At 35.9% G+C, this 16081-nt stretch overlaps 1 protein-coding gene across 1 annotated transcript; it reads right to left on the bottom strand.

Moving 5' to 3' along the window:
• Positions 1-3266: 3266 nt before the first annotated feature.
• Positions 3267-4992, bottom strand: LOC137720180 (uncharacterized). Its single transcript, XM_068459200.2, has 3 exons — positions 4606-4992; positions 4337-4466; positions 3267-4226 (listed from the first exon to the last, which is right to left on the bottom strand). Exons 1-3 carry the CDS (start codon positions 4739-4741, stop codon positions 3353-3355), a joined length of 1140 nt encoding a protein of 379 aa, XP_068315301.2. The 5' UTR covers positions 4742-4992; the 3' UTR covers positions 3267-3352.
• Between the last annotated feature and the right edge of the window lie 11089 nt (positions 4993-16081).

Raw genomic sequence — 16081 nt, 5'->3', positions numbered from 1 at the left:
GAATTGTTTAAATCCGTAGAGTGAACGTCTCAATCTAATCAAGAGGGTGTTTTGTAGTCTAAAACTATTTGATCCAGCCAATGTAAGTCTTTTGGGAACTTTCATGTAGATTTCCGTATCAAGATCCCTATAGAGGTAGGCAGTTACCACATCTATATAATTAATATATTCAGTTTTTCAAAAACTACTAAACTAATAAGGTAACAAAACATTATGACGTCCATTATGGGGAAATACGTCTCTTGGTAATATATCCCAAGGCGTTGAGAAAAGTCTTGCCCCATGAGGTATGCCTTAGATCACTATCTCATTCTTCTCATAATGCTTTCTTATGAAACTCACTTGTAGCCAAACAGGCTTCACATGTAAAGGTATAGGAACTATTGGCCCAAACACTATGTTTCGCAAGTGAATCAAGTTCAACTTGAACTGCTTGTTTCCAGTTTAACCAATCAGTTCTATTTTGACATTTATCAATGGAACACGGTTTCTCATCGCTCAGCATGATATCAATAGCTAATGTGTATGCAAATGCATTGTCAACTAACATCTCATTCTCATTCCAAAGTACATCCAAGTGTGAAAAATGTGAAACAAATATGCAAACACTAGTGATCGCATCCTCTACGATTTGACGATGGGTACATCGTTTTTTGGATTTTTAAAACTCTACAAACTCTTGTGAACAGTGTTTTTAGATGGAGTTCAAAATGTGTAAATAATTCATTTACAAGTGCAAAAAAGTGAAAAATTATGCCAACGCTTGTGATTGCAACATCTATACTTTGACGATGGTTACATTGTCATTTGGAACATTAGGGTTTAGGATTTAGTGTATGTAGATATTAATTTAAGGACAAAGTGGTATGTAGATACTAATTTGGTATGACGTTTTTCATTTGATTATATATTAAAATAAAAAATATATTTTTAACGTGTAACAGGTCGGGTCATAGTACCTGTTAATTTTAATAGATCGAGTCATATTACCCATTTGTTTTAAGGGGTTTGACACGACATGATTTGTTATGATATCAGGCATGTCACAAAAAAGACACAAACACAACACGATCGTCATGTCTAATTCATTCAAAAACTTGAAGTCCTAGAAGCATAAATGCTGCCAATCGTGTCATACGTTATGCAAGAAGATATCTTTCTAGTGATCAAAGCGAGCCAAACAGTGCATGGATCTTCTTCAGTTAGGTATTCAGTTTGCATTGCATCATGCATATGTGAGAAACTTCGGGAACACAAGATACGTGTATAAGATATTGGATCGTAATTCATAAAAAATGGGTTGATGGTCAAGAATATGTTTTTTGTCGAACTTATATACTGCAAGTCACTTAGTTAATCCAAAAGGCCGGATCCAAATAGGGATCGAGAGTGGAAGCAAGAAGATATAGTAGTTCAGACCCCTATTTGGGCCCGGTTGCTGAGGGCCAGTGGGAACCCTAGAGTTGAGCTTATAGCCCGTAAGGATAGGCACCCCAGCAAAAGCTGGGTGCGGGCTGAAGCAAAGAAGAACGCCCATAATGGGTTTGGGCTTAGAAAAAAGGGCCCCAACAGTAGCCAAGCGTCGGCCGAGTGAGCAACAAGCCCAATAGGGTTGCAGGTTACTTGAGAGAAAGCCCATCAAAGATGGGTGTGGGTTTAGCTGAAGAAGATCAATGGCACTGCCTCTAGTGACAGTATTCTTAAACAGAAGTGGCATATGCAGGTGCGGCCCATTGGCCTCGAAGGTCAGCAATGTCTTGAAAGACGGCATCGAGGGTTAGTTCGTGACGGATGGGTCCAAAACCTATGATATTTGAAGTGAATCCCACAAATCACGATGAGATTTGAGTTGAATCTCAATGTATGTCGTCGAAGACGATGATGTTTCATAAAGGAGGTCGTGGATTGACTACAGGCGAGCCCAAATGGGCGATGATAGAGATGACGCAAAACGACGTCGTTTTTTATTTTTGGAACAGGAGTGGCTTGGTTCTGTGTGCGGCACAGCTTGGCGGCTTGACACTTCACCCTAGCAATATTGAATAATACAATATAATATTACATATGCATGAACAACATATATTAAAAAAAAAATATTGTGTATTCATGAACAAAATATATAATAGAGCAATATAAGCATTATATAAAGCAAAATAAATTTGGAGTTCATGAATCATGGTAAATATTTTCATGCTATCAAGGCTTATAAAATATTGATTATGTGTTTGGGAAGTTACTTGATTGAATGGAAACGATAGAAGCTTTGGGTTGTAGAAGATCCTTCTCCAAAATCCTTCCATTCCTTAGAGCAGCAACATGAGCGTGCTAATATCATATTGTAAGTCTATTTTACTGAACGAAAGAGAAAGAGAGGGCTGGCGGCGGGGAGAGAGAATAAAGAGAGTCTAGGAATTTTGTGGTGTCTTCTTTGTGCCTTTGTTTAAAGTGATAAGGAAGAGAGAATCTTACTCTTCAAGTAATACAAATACAACAAGGAAAGATCTCATAGAATCCTATACATAATTTAGTAAGATTTACAAAATTACAGTCCTAATGAAATTAGAACTGCAACAAAATATGTATATATTTCCACTTTCTAGTTGGAAATACACATAAAATGGACTAGAAAATGTGTTTTTACAGCTCGTCACCATTGAAGACATGAAGAAAATTATAAAGGAATGCAGCCACATTGTGATTCCCTGCATGCTAGAGTCGAACCAGTCATGGCCAAAATGTCAAAAGCACTGACTTTATTGTGAAGGAGGGTTCCGATGTACTTTCTGCCACATGGAATTCAACCAATGTGACTGGAATGAAGAGAAGGGAAGAGAAGTACTAGTAGTCTAGTCTAGTACATTTTTACCATGTAAAAGTTGTAACTAAGAATTAAATCATAAAGTTGCTCAAACTGCACCTGCATATCAGACTAGTCAATAGAATATACATGGTATCCCAACTGATCTCATTGCCATGCAGGTGAACAGTACCATATTGATCTATGTTCAAGACTTCAAGTTCCTAAATTAGTTAAACACAACAAGCAACATCGTCCACAAGTATTTCAAATTTGAACTGGGAGAGAAATTGAAGCTTATAAGTCATAAATAAAAAATTTGAGAAATAGATCGTCGATCCCCTTGTAACTTGTTGGCTTAGTGGTACAACCAGAGGTCAATAGGCATTGGGTTCCACTAGCACCCAGTTGGATCATCGTTGAATTACCAAAAAAATAATAATAACTAAGAGAGAGGTGGATCAAAGTATGACTGCAAAGGGAAGAAATTCTACTGAATTCAGACACCAAATCAATGTACAACCCGTTAACCCCAATTACCATGCATTATTGGTGTTATTTGAGGCCAAAGTAGTTTGCCTCTGCAAAAAAAGAATGTTGATCTTGTGGTACTACAACTGCTTGTTGGCAGCAGGTTTCATAGTCTGCAACCATTTGAGTACTATAAACCAGTGAGTTTATGTCTCCCCAACTAATTTCACTCTCTGCAGAAGCAGTACTGGTCCCTGCACTGCTACCGTTGTTCAACGTCTCCTCGGAGGCTTGATAGTAAAAACCACCCAGTTGCTGATGCTGATGAGCAAAACTGTTGTCGTAAACCTCCAATTCAGTTAGCTGGTGAAGATGATCAGCCTGTAGATTGTTATTCTGATTGTCGAGCCCATGAAATATGGTTGGACTACTTGAACCCCCAGTACCGTTACTAGCATCAAAGTTTGTGCTTGGAAATTGAGAATAGTTATTACTGTTGGCTGCTGAAGTAGAAGCAAGAACATCAATGGAGCTCTGATAGAATTGGTGATCTGATGACGAGGTGGATGAAATATCAACCGGGTACTGAAAACTTGTGGTGCTAGTGTCAGAATCATGGGAAAATCTTCCTCCAAGATTGATGAGCATGGTCTTAATGGAAGCCTCATCCTGCATGAGTTGAAGGTCATGTGTTTGATAATTAGCCACTGGCACTACTGGTAGCTCTGGCCAGTTATAAGGGTTTTGGTTGAAAAACCCAGCTGAGATATTAATAAAATTTGCGTTATTTTCTGATCTTTTGATCATCTCTTGCTTAAAGATGGCAGCGCGGCGACTCTGCTGAGCCTCCTGTTGTTTACGCTGCTTGCCCAAGAGCTTTTTCTTCAGCCTTGTGTTCCAGTAGTTCTTAATATCGTTGTCCGTTCGCCCTGGTAACTGGGCTGCAATGACAGACCACCTGTCCAAAAAAAAAAAAAGTACTACTTAAAATTCATAAAGTGATAAACTTCAAAATTTGAAGAGCATTAAAAACTAAGAGATATAGCCTTGAAATTGTTAAAAATATACCTGCTTCCAATACTCATGTAGAGGCTGCAAATGATGTTATCTTCTTCCTCTGAGAACCCACCGTGCTTGATATTCGGCCGAAGATAATTCAACCATCTAAGTCGACAGCTTTTGCCGCACCTTCTAAGGCCTGTCGTTGATCATGAAAAGTAGTACAATAGTATTGATGAAAAGTGATCAGCTTATAATTAAACACATAGGTTGGATCATGATCAATAATTTTGTTAATTAACTGGGATGAGGAGGATCTGAAGTGATTAATTACTGACCTATCTTCTGAGGCAAGGTAATCCAGTTGCCGCCGGTGCCATGCTTCTCGATATAAGCCTTGAGTGTAGCATCTTCTTCAGGTGACCAAGGGCCTTTCTTAACGTTGGCTTTGTCACAGCAAGGAGCTCTGCCCATGGCTTTTGCTTTAACCTGGTTTTTTTTTTTTTTTTTTTCCGGATGTGTGGTTATGTTGTGATGAGCCTTGGTTTAGCTATATATGTATCAGCTAGCTCCCCCTTTATGATTACCAATTGATGATAATTTCAGAAAGTTTATGATAATGTTAATATAATATATGTAAGAGAGAAAGAGAGAGAGAGTATAATAGCTGGAGAGCTGAGGAGATGGCTGGGGACATGGAAGGGGTCACAGAAATTCAAAAAGTTGAATTGAAAAAAGGGTGAGCCTTTACCTATAGAATATTAGAGAATTGGAAATGCCAGAACAGGAGACCAGAGTTTCATCTCATTGTCTCTCCCCCCCCCCCCCTCTCTCTCTCTCTCTCTCTCTCTCTCTCTCTCTCGAAGAAACGTAAGATAGTGGATGATGATGAAGATCAAAAAATAAGTGACGCAACTAGAAGCTTTAAAGAGTTGAAGCAAACATCAGCTTGGTTTGAACTCTTCCACTGGTTTATGACCGAAAATGGTTCCTCAAGCCTTTAGTAAGAAGTTAAGAATAATTCGTCCAGGCAGCCATTATCATGGTCTTGGTATGCAACACAAGGAACGTGTGAAATGAAAACACCATTTGACAGTGTTTCATGCACACATAAAAATTCTATAGCTAGTCAGGATCTTATTTTAAGCATGAGTTAAGGTATTTTTCCATTATTTAAACTTTTGTTTTGAAGATAAAAAAGGTTTATCTATATAAGTAGAGTCTATGACTTATATAGCAAAAATGCTATTCTTACCATATTTTTACACTACAATTTCACTTCTAATAGAAATGAAACCCACATATGTTAGTGGCCCTACCTCTATTAGAAAGGTGATACAAATGTATTATGTAAAATATAGTAAGTGTAGAATTACTGCTTAAATTATATATTTACTTAGATGACTATTGCAAGTCCCTTTCTCTGGTTTTGGAGTCGTTGGGGTTGGTTTTCGATGAAAATACCAAGAGGGTTTTGAGGTGTTAATTAGGGACAATTTCTTGTGAAGGAACACACCACTATATGTCAGCCCGCCATGGTGGATGAAGCAGTAACAGTCGCTATATACTTGACATAAGAAAATTGTGTCCTCCATCTAATATGGGAACAAACAACCAAAATATATTTTATTTACTTGAAAAGGGAAAACTCTGTATGAAGTATTATGTATTCGGTTCACCTGGATAACATAGAAGGTAAAGAAATGGGACGAGTCCTGTAAGATGAGAGAGCAGAGGTTACTCCTTGGATTAGACTACATGACATTCTCAATTGGACTACTGGCGGCTTCTAGTGTAACACAAGTGGGGAATTCTTTCTTGGCTAGCATTATTTATTGGCACTCTTTTCTAACTTCTTACATCCTGTATATAATATTTCTTTTCATATTTACACGTTAGCATCAAATAAATATTTCTAGACCGTAAGTTCGTAAGTATGGATAACATATGCATGAAAAAACGAAGTGTGATCAATGATTTAAATTTATAATTTAACAAAATAAACATCTTATATTCTTAAAGTCTGGAAAAAAAAATCAAACTATTTAGCTATAATTTATTTGACACATAGATTATTGCACCAATTATTGTTACTACATGTTAAAAAATAAATCAACTGAAACGTGTTGCTAATGTTGTCATAAAATATGATAACCTTTTCTTATAAACTTTGTAGTAGTAAGAGGTTAAGAAATTAAAAGTGTATTATACTCGACTCATTTTTCCATTATGTACACTAGCCTTCATGCACACGGGTGAGCGCGTGCAAAAGGCATTTTTTGAATCATGGCGTGTTACGCATAATTTACACGTTTTAAATGTATTTAGCGTAAATTGACAAAAGGAAAGTCAAATATTGAAATAAATGAATAATCTTAGATCATGCTAAAAGTGTCACATCCCGGCCCTGGACGGATCATTTCCCGGGCCCGCTCCACCACCGTAGCACGATATTGTCCACTTTGGGCTTACCATTCCCTCACGGTTTTGTTTTTGGGAACTTACGAGCAACTTCCCAATGGGTCACCCATCATGGGATTGCTCTAGCCCCCTTCTCGCTTAACTTCGGAGTTCCTACGGAACCCGAAGCCAGTGAGCTCCCAAAAGGCCTCGTGCTAGGTAGAGATGGGAATATCCATATAAGGATCACTCCCCTGGGCGGCGATGTGGGATGTCACAATCCACCCCCCTTAGGGGCCCGACGTCCTCGTTGGCACATACGCGACCAGGGTTAGGCTCTAATACCAAATTGTCACATCCCGGCCCTGGGCGAATCATTTCCCGGGCCCCCTCCACCACCGTAGCACGATATTGTCCGTTTTGGGCTTACCATTCCCTCACGGTTTTGTTTTTGGGACCCATCATGGGATTGCTCTAGCCCCCTTCTCGCTTAACTTCGGAGTTCCTACGGAACCCGAAGCCAGTGAGCTCCCAAAAGGCCTCGTGCTAGGTAGAGATGAGAATATACATATAAGGATCGCTCCTCTGGGCGATGTGGGATGTCACAAAAAGAAAGCCCTCATAACCAATTAAAGCAGTTGAATTCACATAATAAAATCGGTCTCTATAGAATTTACATTAAGAATAGAGAAAATAATATTTAATAAACAATTGATTGAATCACATTATTACTAGCCCATTGTGAGGCTAAGTCTATCCCCCTCCCCCTTAGTGTAGATAATATCGTTTATTAAAAAAAAAAAAAAAAAAATCATTTGATAACTAATTTAATCACATTATTATCCGCGAAAAACCTTTTTTTATAACCAGCATTACACGCATCTTCAGATGTTTTGAACGTGTTTTAAAATAGAGAAATTGAATCATATTATTGCTAGTCTATTGTGAGGCACTAATTAAAAAACAAAAGCACAAAAAAAATTAATTATTAAAAAAATACTGTTAAAATGATGAAAATACCTCTGCCTTATTTGATGCATTATTTTGGGATGCCTTTGAAGTTTTTTGTCTTAGGTGCATTTTTGTCCAAATTTTGTTGTTGAAGCTTGGTGACACCAAAATCACTATTCACTTTTCCATTCTCTTTATATATAGATATTGACAATTAATTTAATCACATTATTATCCACGAAAGACCTTTTTTTATAACCGGCATTACAAGCCTCTTCAGATGTTTTGAACGTGTTTAAAAATAGAGAAATTGAATCACATTATTGTTAGCATATTGTGATGCATTAATTAAAAAAAAAGCACAAAAAAATTAATTATTAAAGAAATAATATTAAAATGATGAAAATGCTCATGCCTTATTTGATGCATTATTTTGAGATGCCTTTGAATTTTTTGTCTTTGGGGGCATTTTTGTCCAAATTTTGTTATTGAAGCTTGGTGACACTAAAATCACTATTCACTTTTCCATTCTCTTTATATATAAATATTTTGAAAGATCAAAATGTCCGGGCCGCCACAGGTACTACCATTGTGTGGAATATAATGGAAAGATTTTTCGTTACGGTAGGTGAACGAAAAACACCACCAATAGAAGAACTAAATCACCGTGAAATTACCATTACCATGAGATTAAATCAGAAACTGTGATGTGATAGTAAGATATGACAACGGGGTTATATATCAGTCGAGTGACAATATTGCCTACAAAGATTTCAAGAAGAATAGTGTTATTCATACATTTATTTTTATCTTCTACACACTTTTGTTAATTTTTTATCGTTAATGTACTTCAATTTGTTCAATCTGATAGTTAAAAATTGAAAAAAACATGTGAAAAGTAAAAATAGGTATATAAATAGCACTACACTTTCAAAAACTTCTCACACACACCACAGAGAACAAACTTGGCACCAATAATGGGTAGCTTTTTATAGATGACAAAACAAGATATAACAAGGGTTTAATTAATTAATTGAACACTGATGGACCATTGTAGTTTATAAAGCAGCCAATTATGCTAATGACACATGCCATTTTTGGACCCAATTGGCATAATAAATATGATCAAAGACTTTACAAGACAAGCGTACTTGTTTATATTAGCATTCAGCCACCAGTCACATACAGGAATTCCACTGTCAATTTTATTATATCACATATAGACCTTCTTGTATGTCGTTTATCGTTCTGATTATAATTTATTGTGGAGTCTTTTTTTTTCATGATTTTGATAAAGTGAGTTAAATATAATAATTTAATATCAAATTCACCAACTATAAGAGTCGAATCTAAAACCTCTAACTTTTAAATGAAGATTAGGAATACGGCAAGATTATAGTACTAAGTGAAAATTCATTATGATGTAGCATCAAATTTGAGTTATTTTAGATGCAATAAAATTAAAATGAGGAAGCAAGGTCTAATGAAAAAAAGTGATTGAAAAATTAAAAATTCGAATACTATTTGTTGTTGTCATGTCTTGAAAGTTAATGTTCTAGACTTTTTGGTAGCTCCACAAGAGGAAAAAAAAAAAAAAAAGAACAAGGTTCGGTGTTAACAAATGTCTGAGACTTTAGTCCCAAGACTTGTTTCCAAAAACTTGCACTAAGTTTCTGGATTATAGGTCTTGTGACCATTCCACTATAAACACTTATGCCGTATTTATTATATTTTAGGAAGTGTTTATAATTTTATTATTTCATCTTTTAATTTTCTTTTGGAGCCAAGACTATATAAAGGTTGTATTTCAACATTCATTCATATTTATTATCAATTAAACTTTATAGAGATTTTAGTATTTTTTGTTGTATTCCGGCAGTATGCTCTTCCGCTTATGTTTTAGGATTTGATGATGATCGATCCTATCTATCTCATTTCTCGTTGTATCCATTATAGAGTTTTTTTATTTCTCGTAATCGATATTTTACACTAATTTACATATATATATATAAGGGAGAGAGTTTAAATTTATTATGCAATAAATTGAAAGATTTTTTTTTTTTTTTTTTTTTTGTTGAATCTGAAAGAAAATTCACATCACGACAATCGATCATTATCATTCTTTTGATTATAAAATTATCTTTAATGTTCTTCATGAGAGGGCCAGCTTAATTATTGAAGGGAAAGAACATAGAAAATGAGAAAATGGACACCAAGGAAGAAAGTATTGGCTGAATTGACTCAGTATGAAAGGGTAAAAGTCAAAGGTGGGCTTGTACAAAACGGTGGTTGATTTTTTATGATGCTAAGATTTGCCTTGATTTTCCTTTTTTTGTGATTTGTTGTCGGTATATACGTAGTTTAGAATTACTCATGTGGTCCCAACAAGTCCATGAAAGTTTTTGGAAGGAAAATAATACATAAAGTTTAGGAATCGTGTTTATAATGAAAGAAAAAGGTAGCTAGTAATAAAGTAAGGTTGAATTTGAAGGAAGAACATTTTGATAAAATGAAGGAAACGGTCTTCATGTTAGGCCAAGTAAACTGACTCTCTCTCTCTCTCTCTCTGTGGAAAGTGGAAACGGTCTTCTTGTTAGGCCAAGTAAACTGACTCTCTCTCTCTCTCTCTCTCTCTCACTCTCTCTCATGGTGTCTTATTCAACTTTTTGATATCTTCTTTTTTCTGTGTCTGATCGTAGACCTACTAGCGTGAAAGGGTTATTTTGACAGGGTTCAAAGCGCAATACAGCTCAAGGCCACTTCCTTCTCGAGGAATTTTTCTAACCAAACCAAAGCAATACAGCACAAATACATTCAAGAAATGGAAACAAAACTGTTCTTCATGTGTGAGCTAACTTTCATGAATTGCTGCAATATAATCAACTAATTTGACAACCACAAATTAGAAACTTAATTATTTGCCACCAACAATCGAGTGGAATTAACCTTATTTCCCGAACAAGTAGTAAGGTTAGGATATGCACTACATATGGATGACTAAATGCTTCAATTGATTATGTACAAATATGATATTTGAATGGCGAAAAAGAAAATAAATTATTATAATTAGTGTCACATCTCGGCCTGGACTCCCACCACATCCCGGGCTCAACTCCACCATAGCACGATATTGTTCGCTTTGAGCCCCGATCACGCCCTCACGGTTTTGTTTCTGGGACCTCACGCGAGCAGAACTTCCCAGTGGGTCACCCATCCTGGGAATGCTCTCGTGTGCTACTCGCTTAACTTTGTAGTTCCCATGGAACCCAAAGCCGGTGAGCTCCCAAAAGGCCTCGTGCTAGGTAGAGATGAGAATATACATACAAGGCTTACAGAATCCACTCCCCTAGACGATGTGGGATGTTACAGTTAGGACCTTACTATATGATTTGAATACAGTATTCATTTTAGTTGGTCTACAACGAGGTGCACCTATATATGCAAGAACACAAGTATTGCTGGAAAAGTTAATTAGTTAGGTTTTTTTAGTTTATTATTATTTGGGAGTTTATTTGTAGGATGAGGGTTTGGGTTCCTTGCCTATTAGAATTGGGGTTAGTAAATAAGATGTACGTAACTCATGTAGAAATAAGTCTAGAAAGATGTAATCTCTTCAGATTATGTTGCTTTCTTAGAAATTTTGTAACATTTCTTTATTTTTAGTTAGTTAAATAATATTCATAATTTTGTAGTCCGTTTGCTCGTATGTTTAGCATACTCTGATTTTTAGCTAGTATTGTTTTAAAACACCTTGTTTTCTCCTTGGACGACTGAAGGGGATTTTAATTTGTGTTCTAATACTGCTTTGAAATTGGTTTGCTTCTAATGGAAGTGAATGCATATAAGGTTCCCACCATTGGACTTTGCACTGAGAGAGAGAATTCTATATATATAGGAGAATATCAATTTAGTCTGAGAATAAATTCTAGGGTCATTTTGGTTCTGGTCCCTGATCAATCTAATTGTTAGACTGAAACCTTGTTTAGTTACATATATTGATCGAGGTCCTTAACATCATTTAAAGAACTTTACTTATGCATTTATGCATTTAATGTCCCACAATTATGAAATTTAAAAAAAATTCAAATAATATTTTTAAAATATAATAAATACTTAAAAATAAATATTGGAGTAATATTGTTCTTCACAAAATTATAGCAAAAAAATAATGTACCCACATAATTATTAACACATTTTACAAAATAACTAATGACAGATTTTAAAACATAAAATAAATACATATAATTAGCATGGGTGCATTTAGCAAAAATAAAAATGGGTACAAATAATACAAATAAAGCTTTAAAAAATATGGGCATAAAAAGAAATTAATATATGGGTACAAATTAGAGATGAAAAGAAAATTGGTACAAATTTAAAAAGGGTTGCAATTAAAAATGGGTACAAACTAAAAAAATATATATGAAAAAAAATTTAGTCATAAATATAAATATTTCAAATGTAACATTTCTAACACTAAATAAATATATTTAGAAATAAAAATTATTTTATTTATTGAAATAATTAATGACATTTATTAAAACCTAAGGACCTTGATAAAAAATTGAAATGGAATAAGATTTTAATCAATGAAATAGTAAAAAGAGGGATGAAAATCTAATTTCTCCTAAATTATATTATAAACACGGATTGTCCTGTTTTTTCTCGTTTAATTTGTTTCTAGAAGTATTGTCTACTGTAGTCCACTAAAAATTTAATTTGGAGTTTAGACGCCATGCATGCATCTTCTTGCCTCTAAACCAAAGTATTATTCTTTTTTTTTCATATAATTAAACCATATTGTAAATAAAACGACGAATAGAAGTGGAAGAAGATATGAATATCTAAAAATTAACCTACAAATCCTCAATTCAGTAGTTGGAGCAGTGGCGAAGCCAGGATTTGCCGAGGAAAGGGGCGAAATTCAAAAGAGTATAAGGTTCAATCGAAGCAGTTGTTTTCACATTGAAGAGTGCAAAGTTTTGAGTCAATATTCATAATAGAAAATAATATCTCCATCAAAACGGTTGTAAGCAATAATATCAAAGCCAATGTAAGAAGCTTAAATTGGCTAGGATATCCTAAAAAATGTTAGGCGATAGTCAAACAGCGGACTGGGACCTAGCAGCTTACCTGCCTAGGCGAAATCTAGGCAGGAGCCTAGATGGATTTAAATTATCGTAAAATAAGCGTTAAACAATATTTACATTGTTTTTAAAAAGTAATACAATATTTATAAATAATATGAGAGTTTAAGATAAATACAGTAGGAGTCTTAAAAGAGAAAATAAATATAAAAAAAAAAAAGGAAAAAAACAAGAAGAGAAATGGGTTAATAAACCACAAAAAAAGGTGGGGTTAGAAGAGATAAAAAAGAGGGGAAATGGGTAAACAAAGAAGTGGGGAAGAAAGATAAAGACCTGAAGAGAAGGGTGGGTCAATACTTAGGTAATACTTGGGTAAGGTGTTAGTACCTAATTTTTACTGACTTATTAGGTGGTCCAATAATTGTTTAACACCTGTCTTTAAAACTCACATCTAAATAGATAAGACTTGGGTACTCATCCAATGAAGTGTCTATAAAACTTTGGATTCTGAAGACCGACAGTCTTAGACTGCACTGATCACACTTTGACCCTGCAAATTACCCATGCATGGAAAGTTAACCTAAAAAATGGACTTCCAGAAGTTGAACTTTCTATATATGCAAGGATTTTATCACTTCAAAGGAAGGATGAATACTGATCCGCACAAGGGGTTAGAAACAGATTTAATTTTTTTGAAACACGAAAACTACAGTTTAACTATTACATATGATTTTATGATATGCGTTACACTGTTACTAAGCTTGGGAACTGTATATTTTTAGGGACAGCATCCCTAGTTAATTATATCCGAAAGTTTTCTTATAATTTAATAAAATAAAAAAAGTGTAAAGGGCTTGTAACTCAAATGGTGAAGAGTATTTACGATCCACTTTGTATAAAAAAGAAATTCAAAAGTAGTTCCCCCCTTGTGCTTTGTGAAAATTTCCAACGCATGACACCGGCTTTGTTGCAGTCTACTTATAAATAGCATCTTCTAAATACAAACTTGAACAGTAAAAATAGAAAAAAATTTGAGAAAAAATCTGTGCAATCATAATTTCTGTAATGACGACAACGCCGGACAGCGACAGATCTCGAATGCTTTGTGAGTGTTGTGACAAGGGGGTCGGAGGAGGGAAGCATTCCCCATAATTGACTGCAACAAAAAACTTTCTAAGAAGAAAGCAATTGAACCTTTCTCTTACGAAACTCATTGGTCTGCTCAACTTTGCCTTGCTTTACTTTCCATTAAAAAAACGAAGGCGGCAACGCGGTTTCTTCCTTGTTCTTTCGGGGAGGAGGAAGAGAGGGTGCAGAGGCATTGAAAAAATAGATAAGACAAAGATGCAGATAAACTTTACATATATTTTAGCATTTACTTTTGAAGGTTAGTGTTTTAGCTTTTGCATGTTGATAACCCGGAGATTGTGTTTAGGTCTGGGGACGCTAAAATCTTCCATTCAGTGGAAACTAGAAAGCAATTTGACTCGTGCAAAAACGACAAATACAGCAGATTGCTGGAGTTGAAAAGGACTCCAATATATGGTGTTTTCCAAAATAACAAATTTTGCAGAAGCCATCGTTTTGAGTAATTGAGTCGCATTTCCCCTGTAACGGGACTGATTTATGAAAATCCTTTTTAACATCGTCCACGTTCTTTCTTTTTAGTCATTGGATCGAACAAATCAAAAGAATATTAAAAGCTAGAATTAAAAAGAGGAGAAGAAGGTGAATATATGTGGAAAAATCACTTCCTAGTAATTTAGGAAGAAGGATGGTCAATAATCACGAGGAAACTCATTTACACTACGCTTTTGATCTTGGCATGTCACATGCAATAATATTGCACAATCCTTGGTTTAACCTTAACTTTAGAGATTAAGAACCATCTTATGATGCAACGGCAATAGAGCATATGATATGAATAGCTCAAGGTAGAGCACTCAATGGGCTACGGTAGCACATTTTGCTTTACCAACCTTAAGAAAACTCCAATCTAGGATGCTAAGATCCAAAGTCAAGGAAAAGGAGCTAGCTCCATTTGTTCTTGTAGTGCATAGCATGACGGAACACGTAAAGTGTTAATTGTGGACACTCCTGAGAATTGGCTTCGATTGAATGGGGCGACATGAAAATACACAAATAATATCTATTGAGAGTTCTATTGATAGTTAGAGGGATGTTATCTTTTTAGACGATCACAGTCACAACTTAGACAACGAGGCCACAACAGGTGGCCGGAGCTACACAACCCCGCTATGCGGCACAAACACAAAACATAAATAAAGCTTAAAATTTGGAAAGAATAAAAAATAAAAAAACTACCTAATCCGAGAAAGGACCACCAATCAACTCGTCTCCTTCACAAGGACAACAAAGCTACAGATTTGGCCAAGTAAGGCGGGACAACCACGGGTTGGCTGATTAGCGCTCAAACACCATGGAAATTGGGTCATAAGAGGTAGATCCGACCAACCACAACCGCAAATCTGACCCACAGCCATGGATCTAGTCCAGTTCTAAGGCACAGGAGCGTTTGAGAAGATTACTCCGTCCAACTTAGAAGGTTGTTCGCAAAATGGTGGAAAAGAGAATAGGAACGGGCAGACGCAGGTTACGATTAGAGGGCCTCGTAGGCGCAGCCATGGAGAAGGGAGGAGGAAGGGAGGTGAGGTGTGAAGGGGTTAAGGGGTGGAGAGACGAGCCACACGAGTGAGAGGGGAGCAAGAGACTGGCGGGAGAAAGAGTAGGAAAGGGGCTACCACCGGCCCCAAGCTAGAGCAAGGTGTCCGCGACTGCAAAATGTTAGGGCTCTGTCAAATTATATCTAAAGAATCTTAGACATTGAACGTGTCCTGAAAAAAAACCAATGTCAACACAGAAAAGAATTAGGATCCAGTTTGGATACACTAAGACAATCATCCGAAGCAAAGGTTTAAAAGGCAGTCGTTGTTCTGAAGTTCAGACAAAGTTGCAAAGAGCTCGTAACTCAAGTAATTAGAGCATTAATTCTTCATCCAAAATCATGAGATCGATTCCCGTCTCAAATACTCGCTTGTTAAAAAGGAAAATTTTGGTCACTATGAGAGTTCTGGTTTTATGGTTTTGGCAAATGCTCATTAATTTATACCACTGAATAAGACCTGGGGTAGAAACTTTTAGAGAAGCCCTCTAGTTTCCTACCCCTCCGCCTTGCCCTTCCAAGGTGCCGCCAATGCCTTGCGCTTAGAGGCACCATCATGGGACACCTCTACAGCAGAAGCGTTGGTGCCTCAGGTAGCAGCCATTGTTACTTCCGTGACTGGAACTAATTTAGCTCTCACAATTGGAAAAATGAACAACGGAATAATTAAACTAACTTAATGAAAGATAGTAA

This window comes from Pyrus communis, chromosome 15, assembly GCF_041283825.1.
Source record: "Pyrus communis isolate YQ-2024b chromosome 15, ASM4128382v1, whole genome shotgun sequence".
Classification (NCBI taxonomy): Eukaryota; Viridiplantae; Streptophyta; class Magnoliopsida; order Rosales; family Rosaceae; genus Pyrus; species Pyrus communis.
This window is presented reverse-complemented; position numbering and strand designations above follow the sequence as displayed.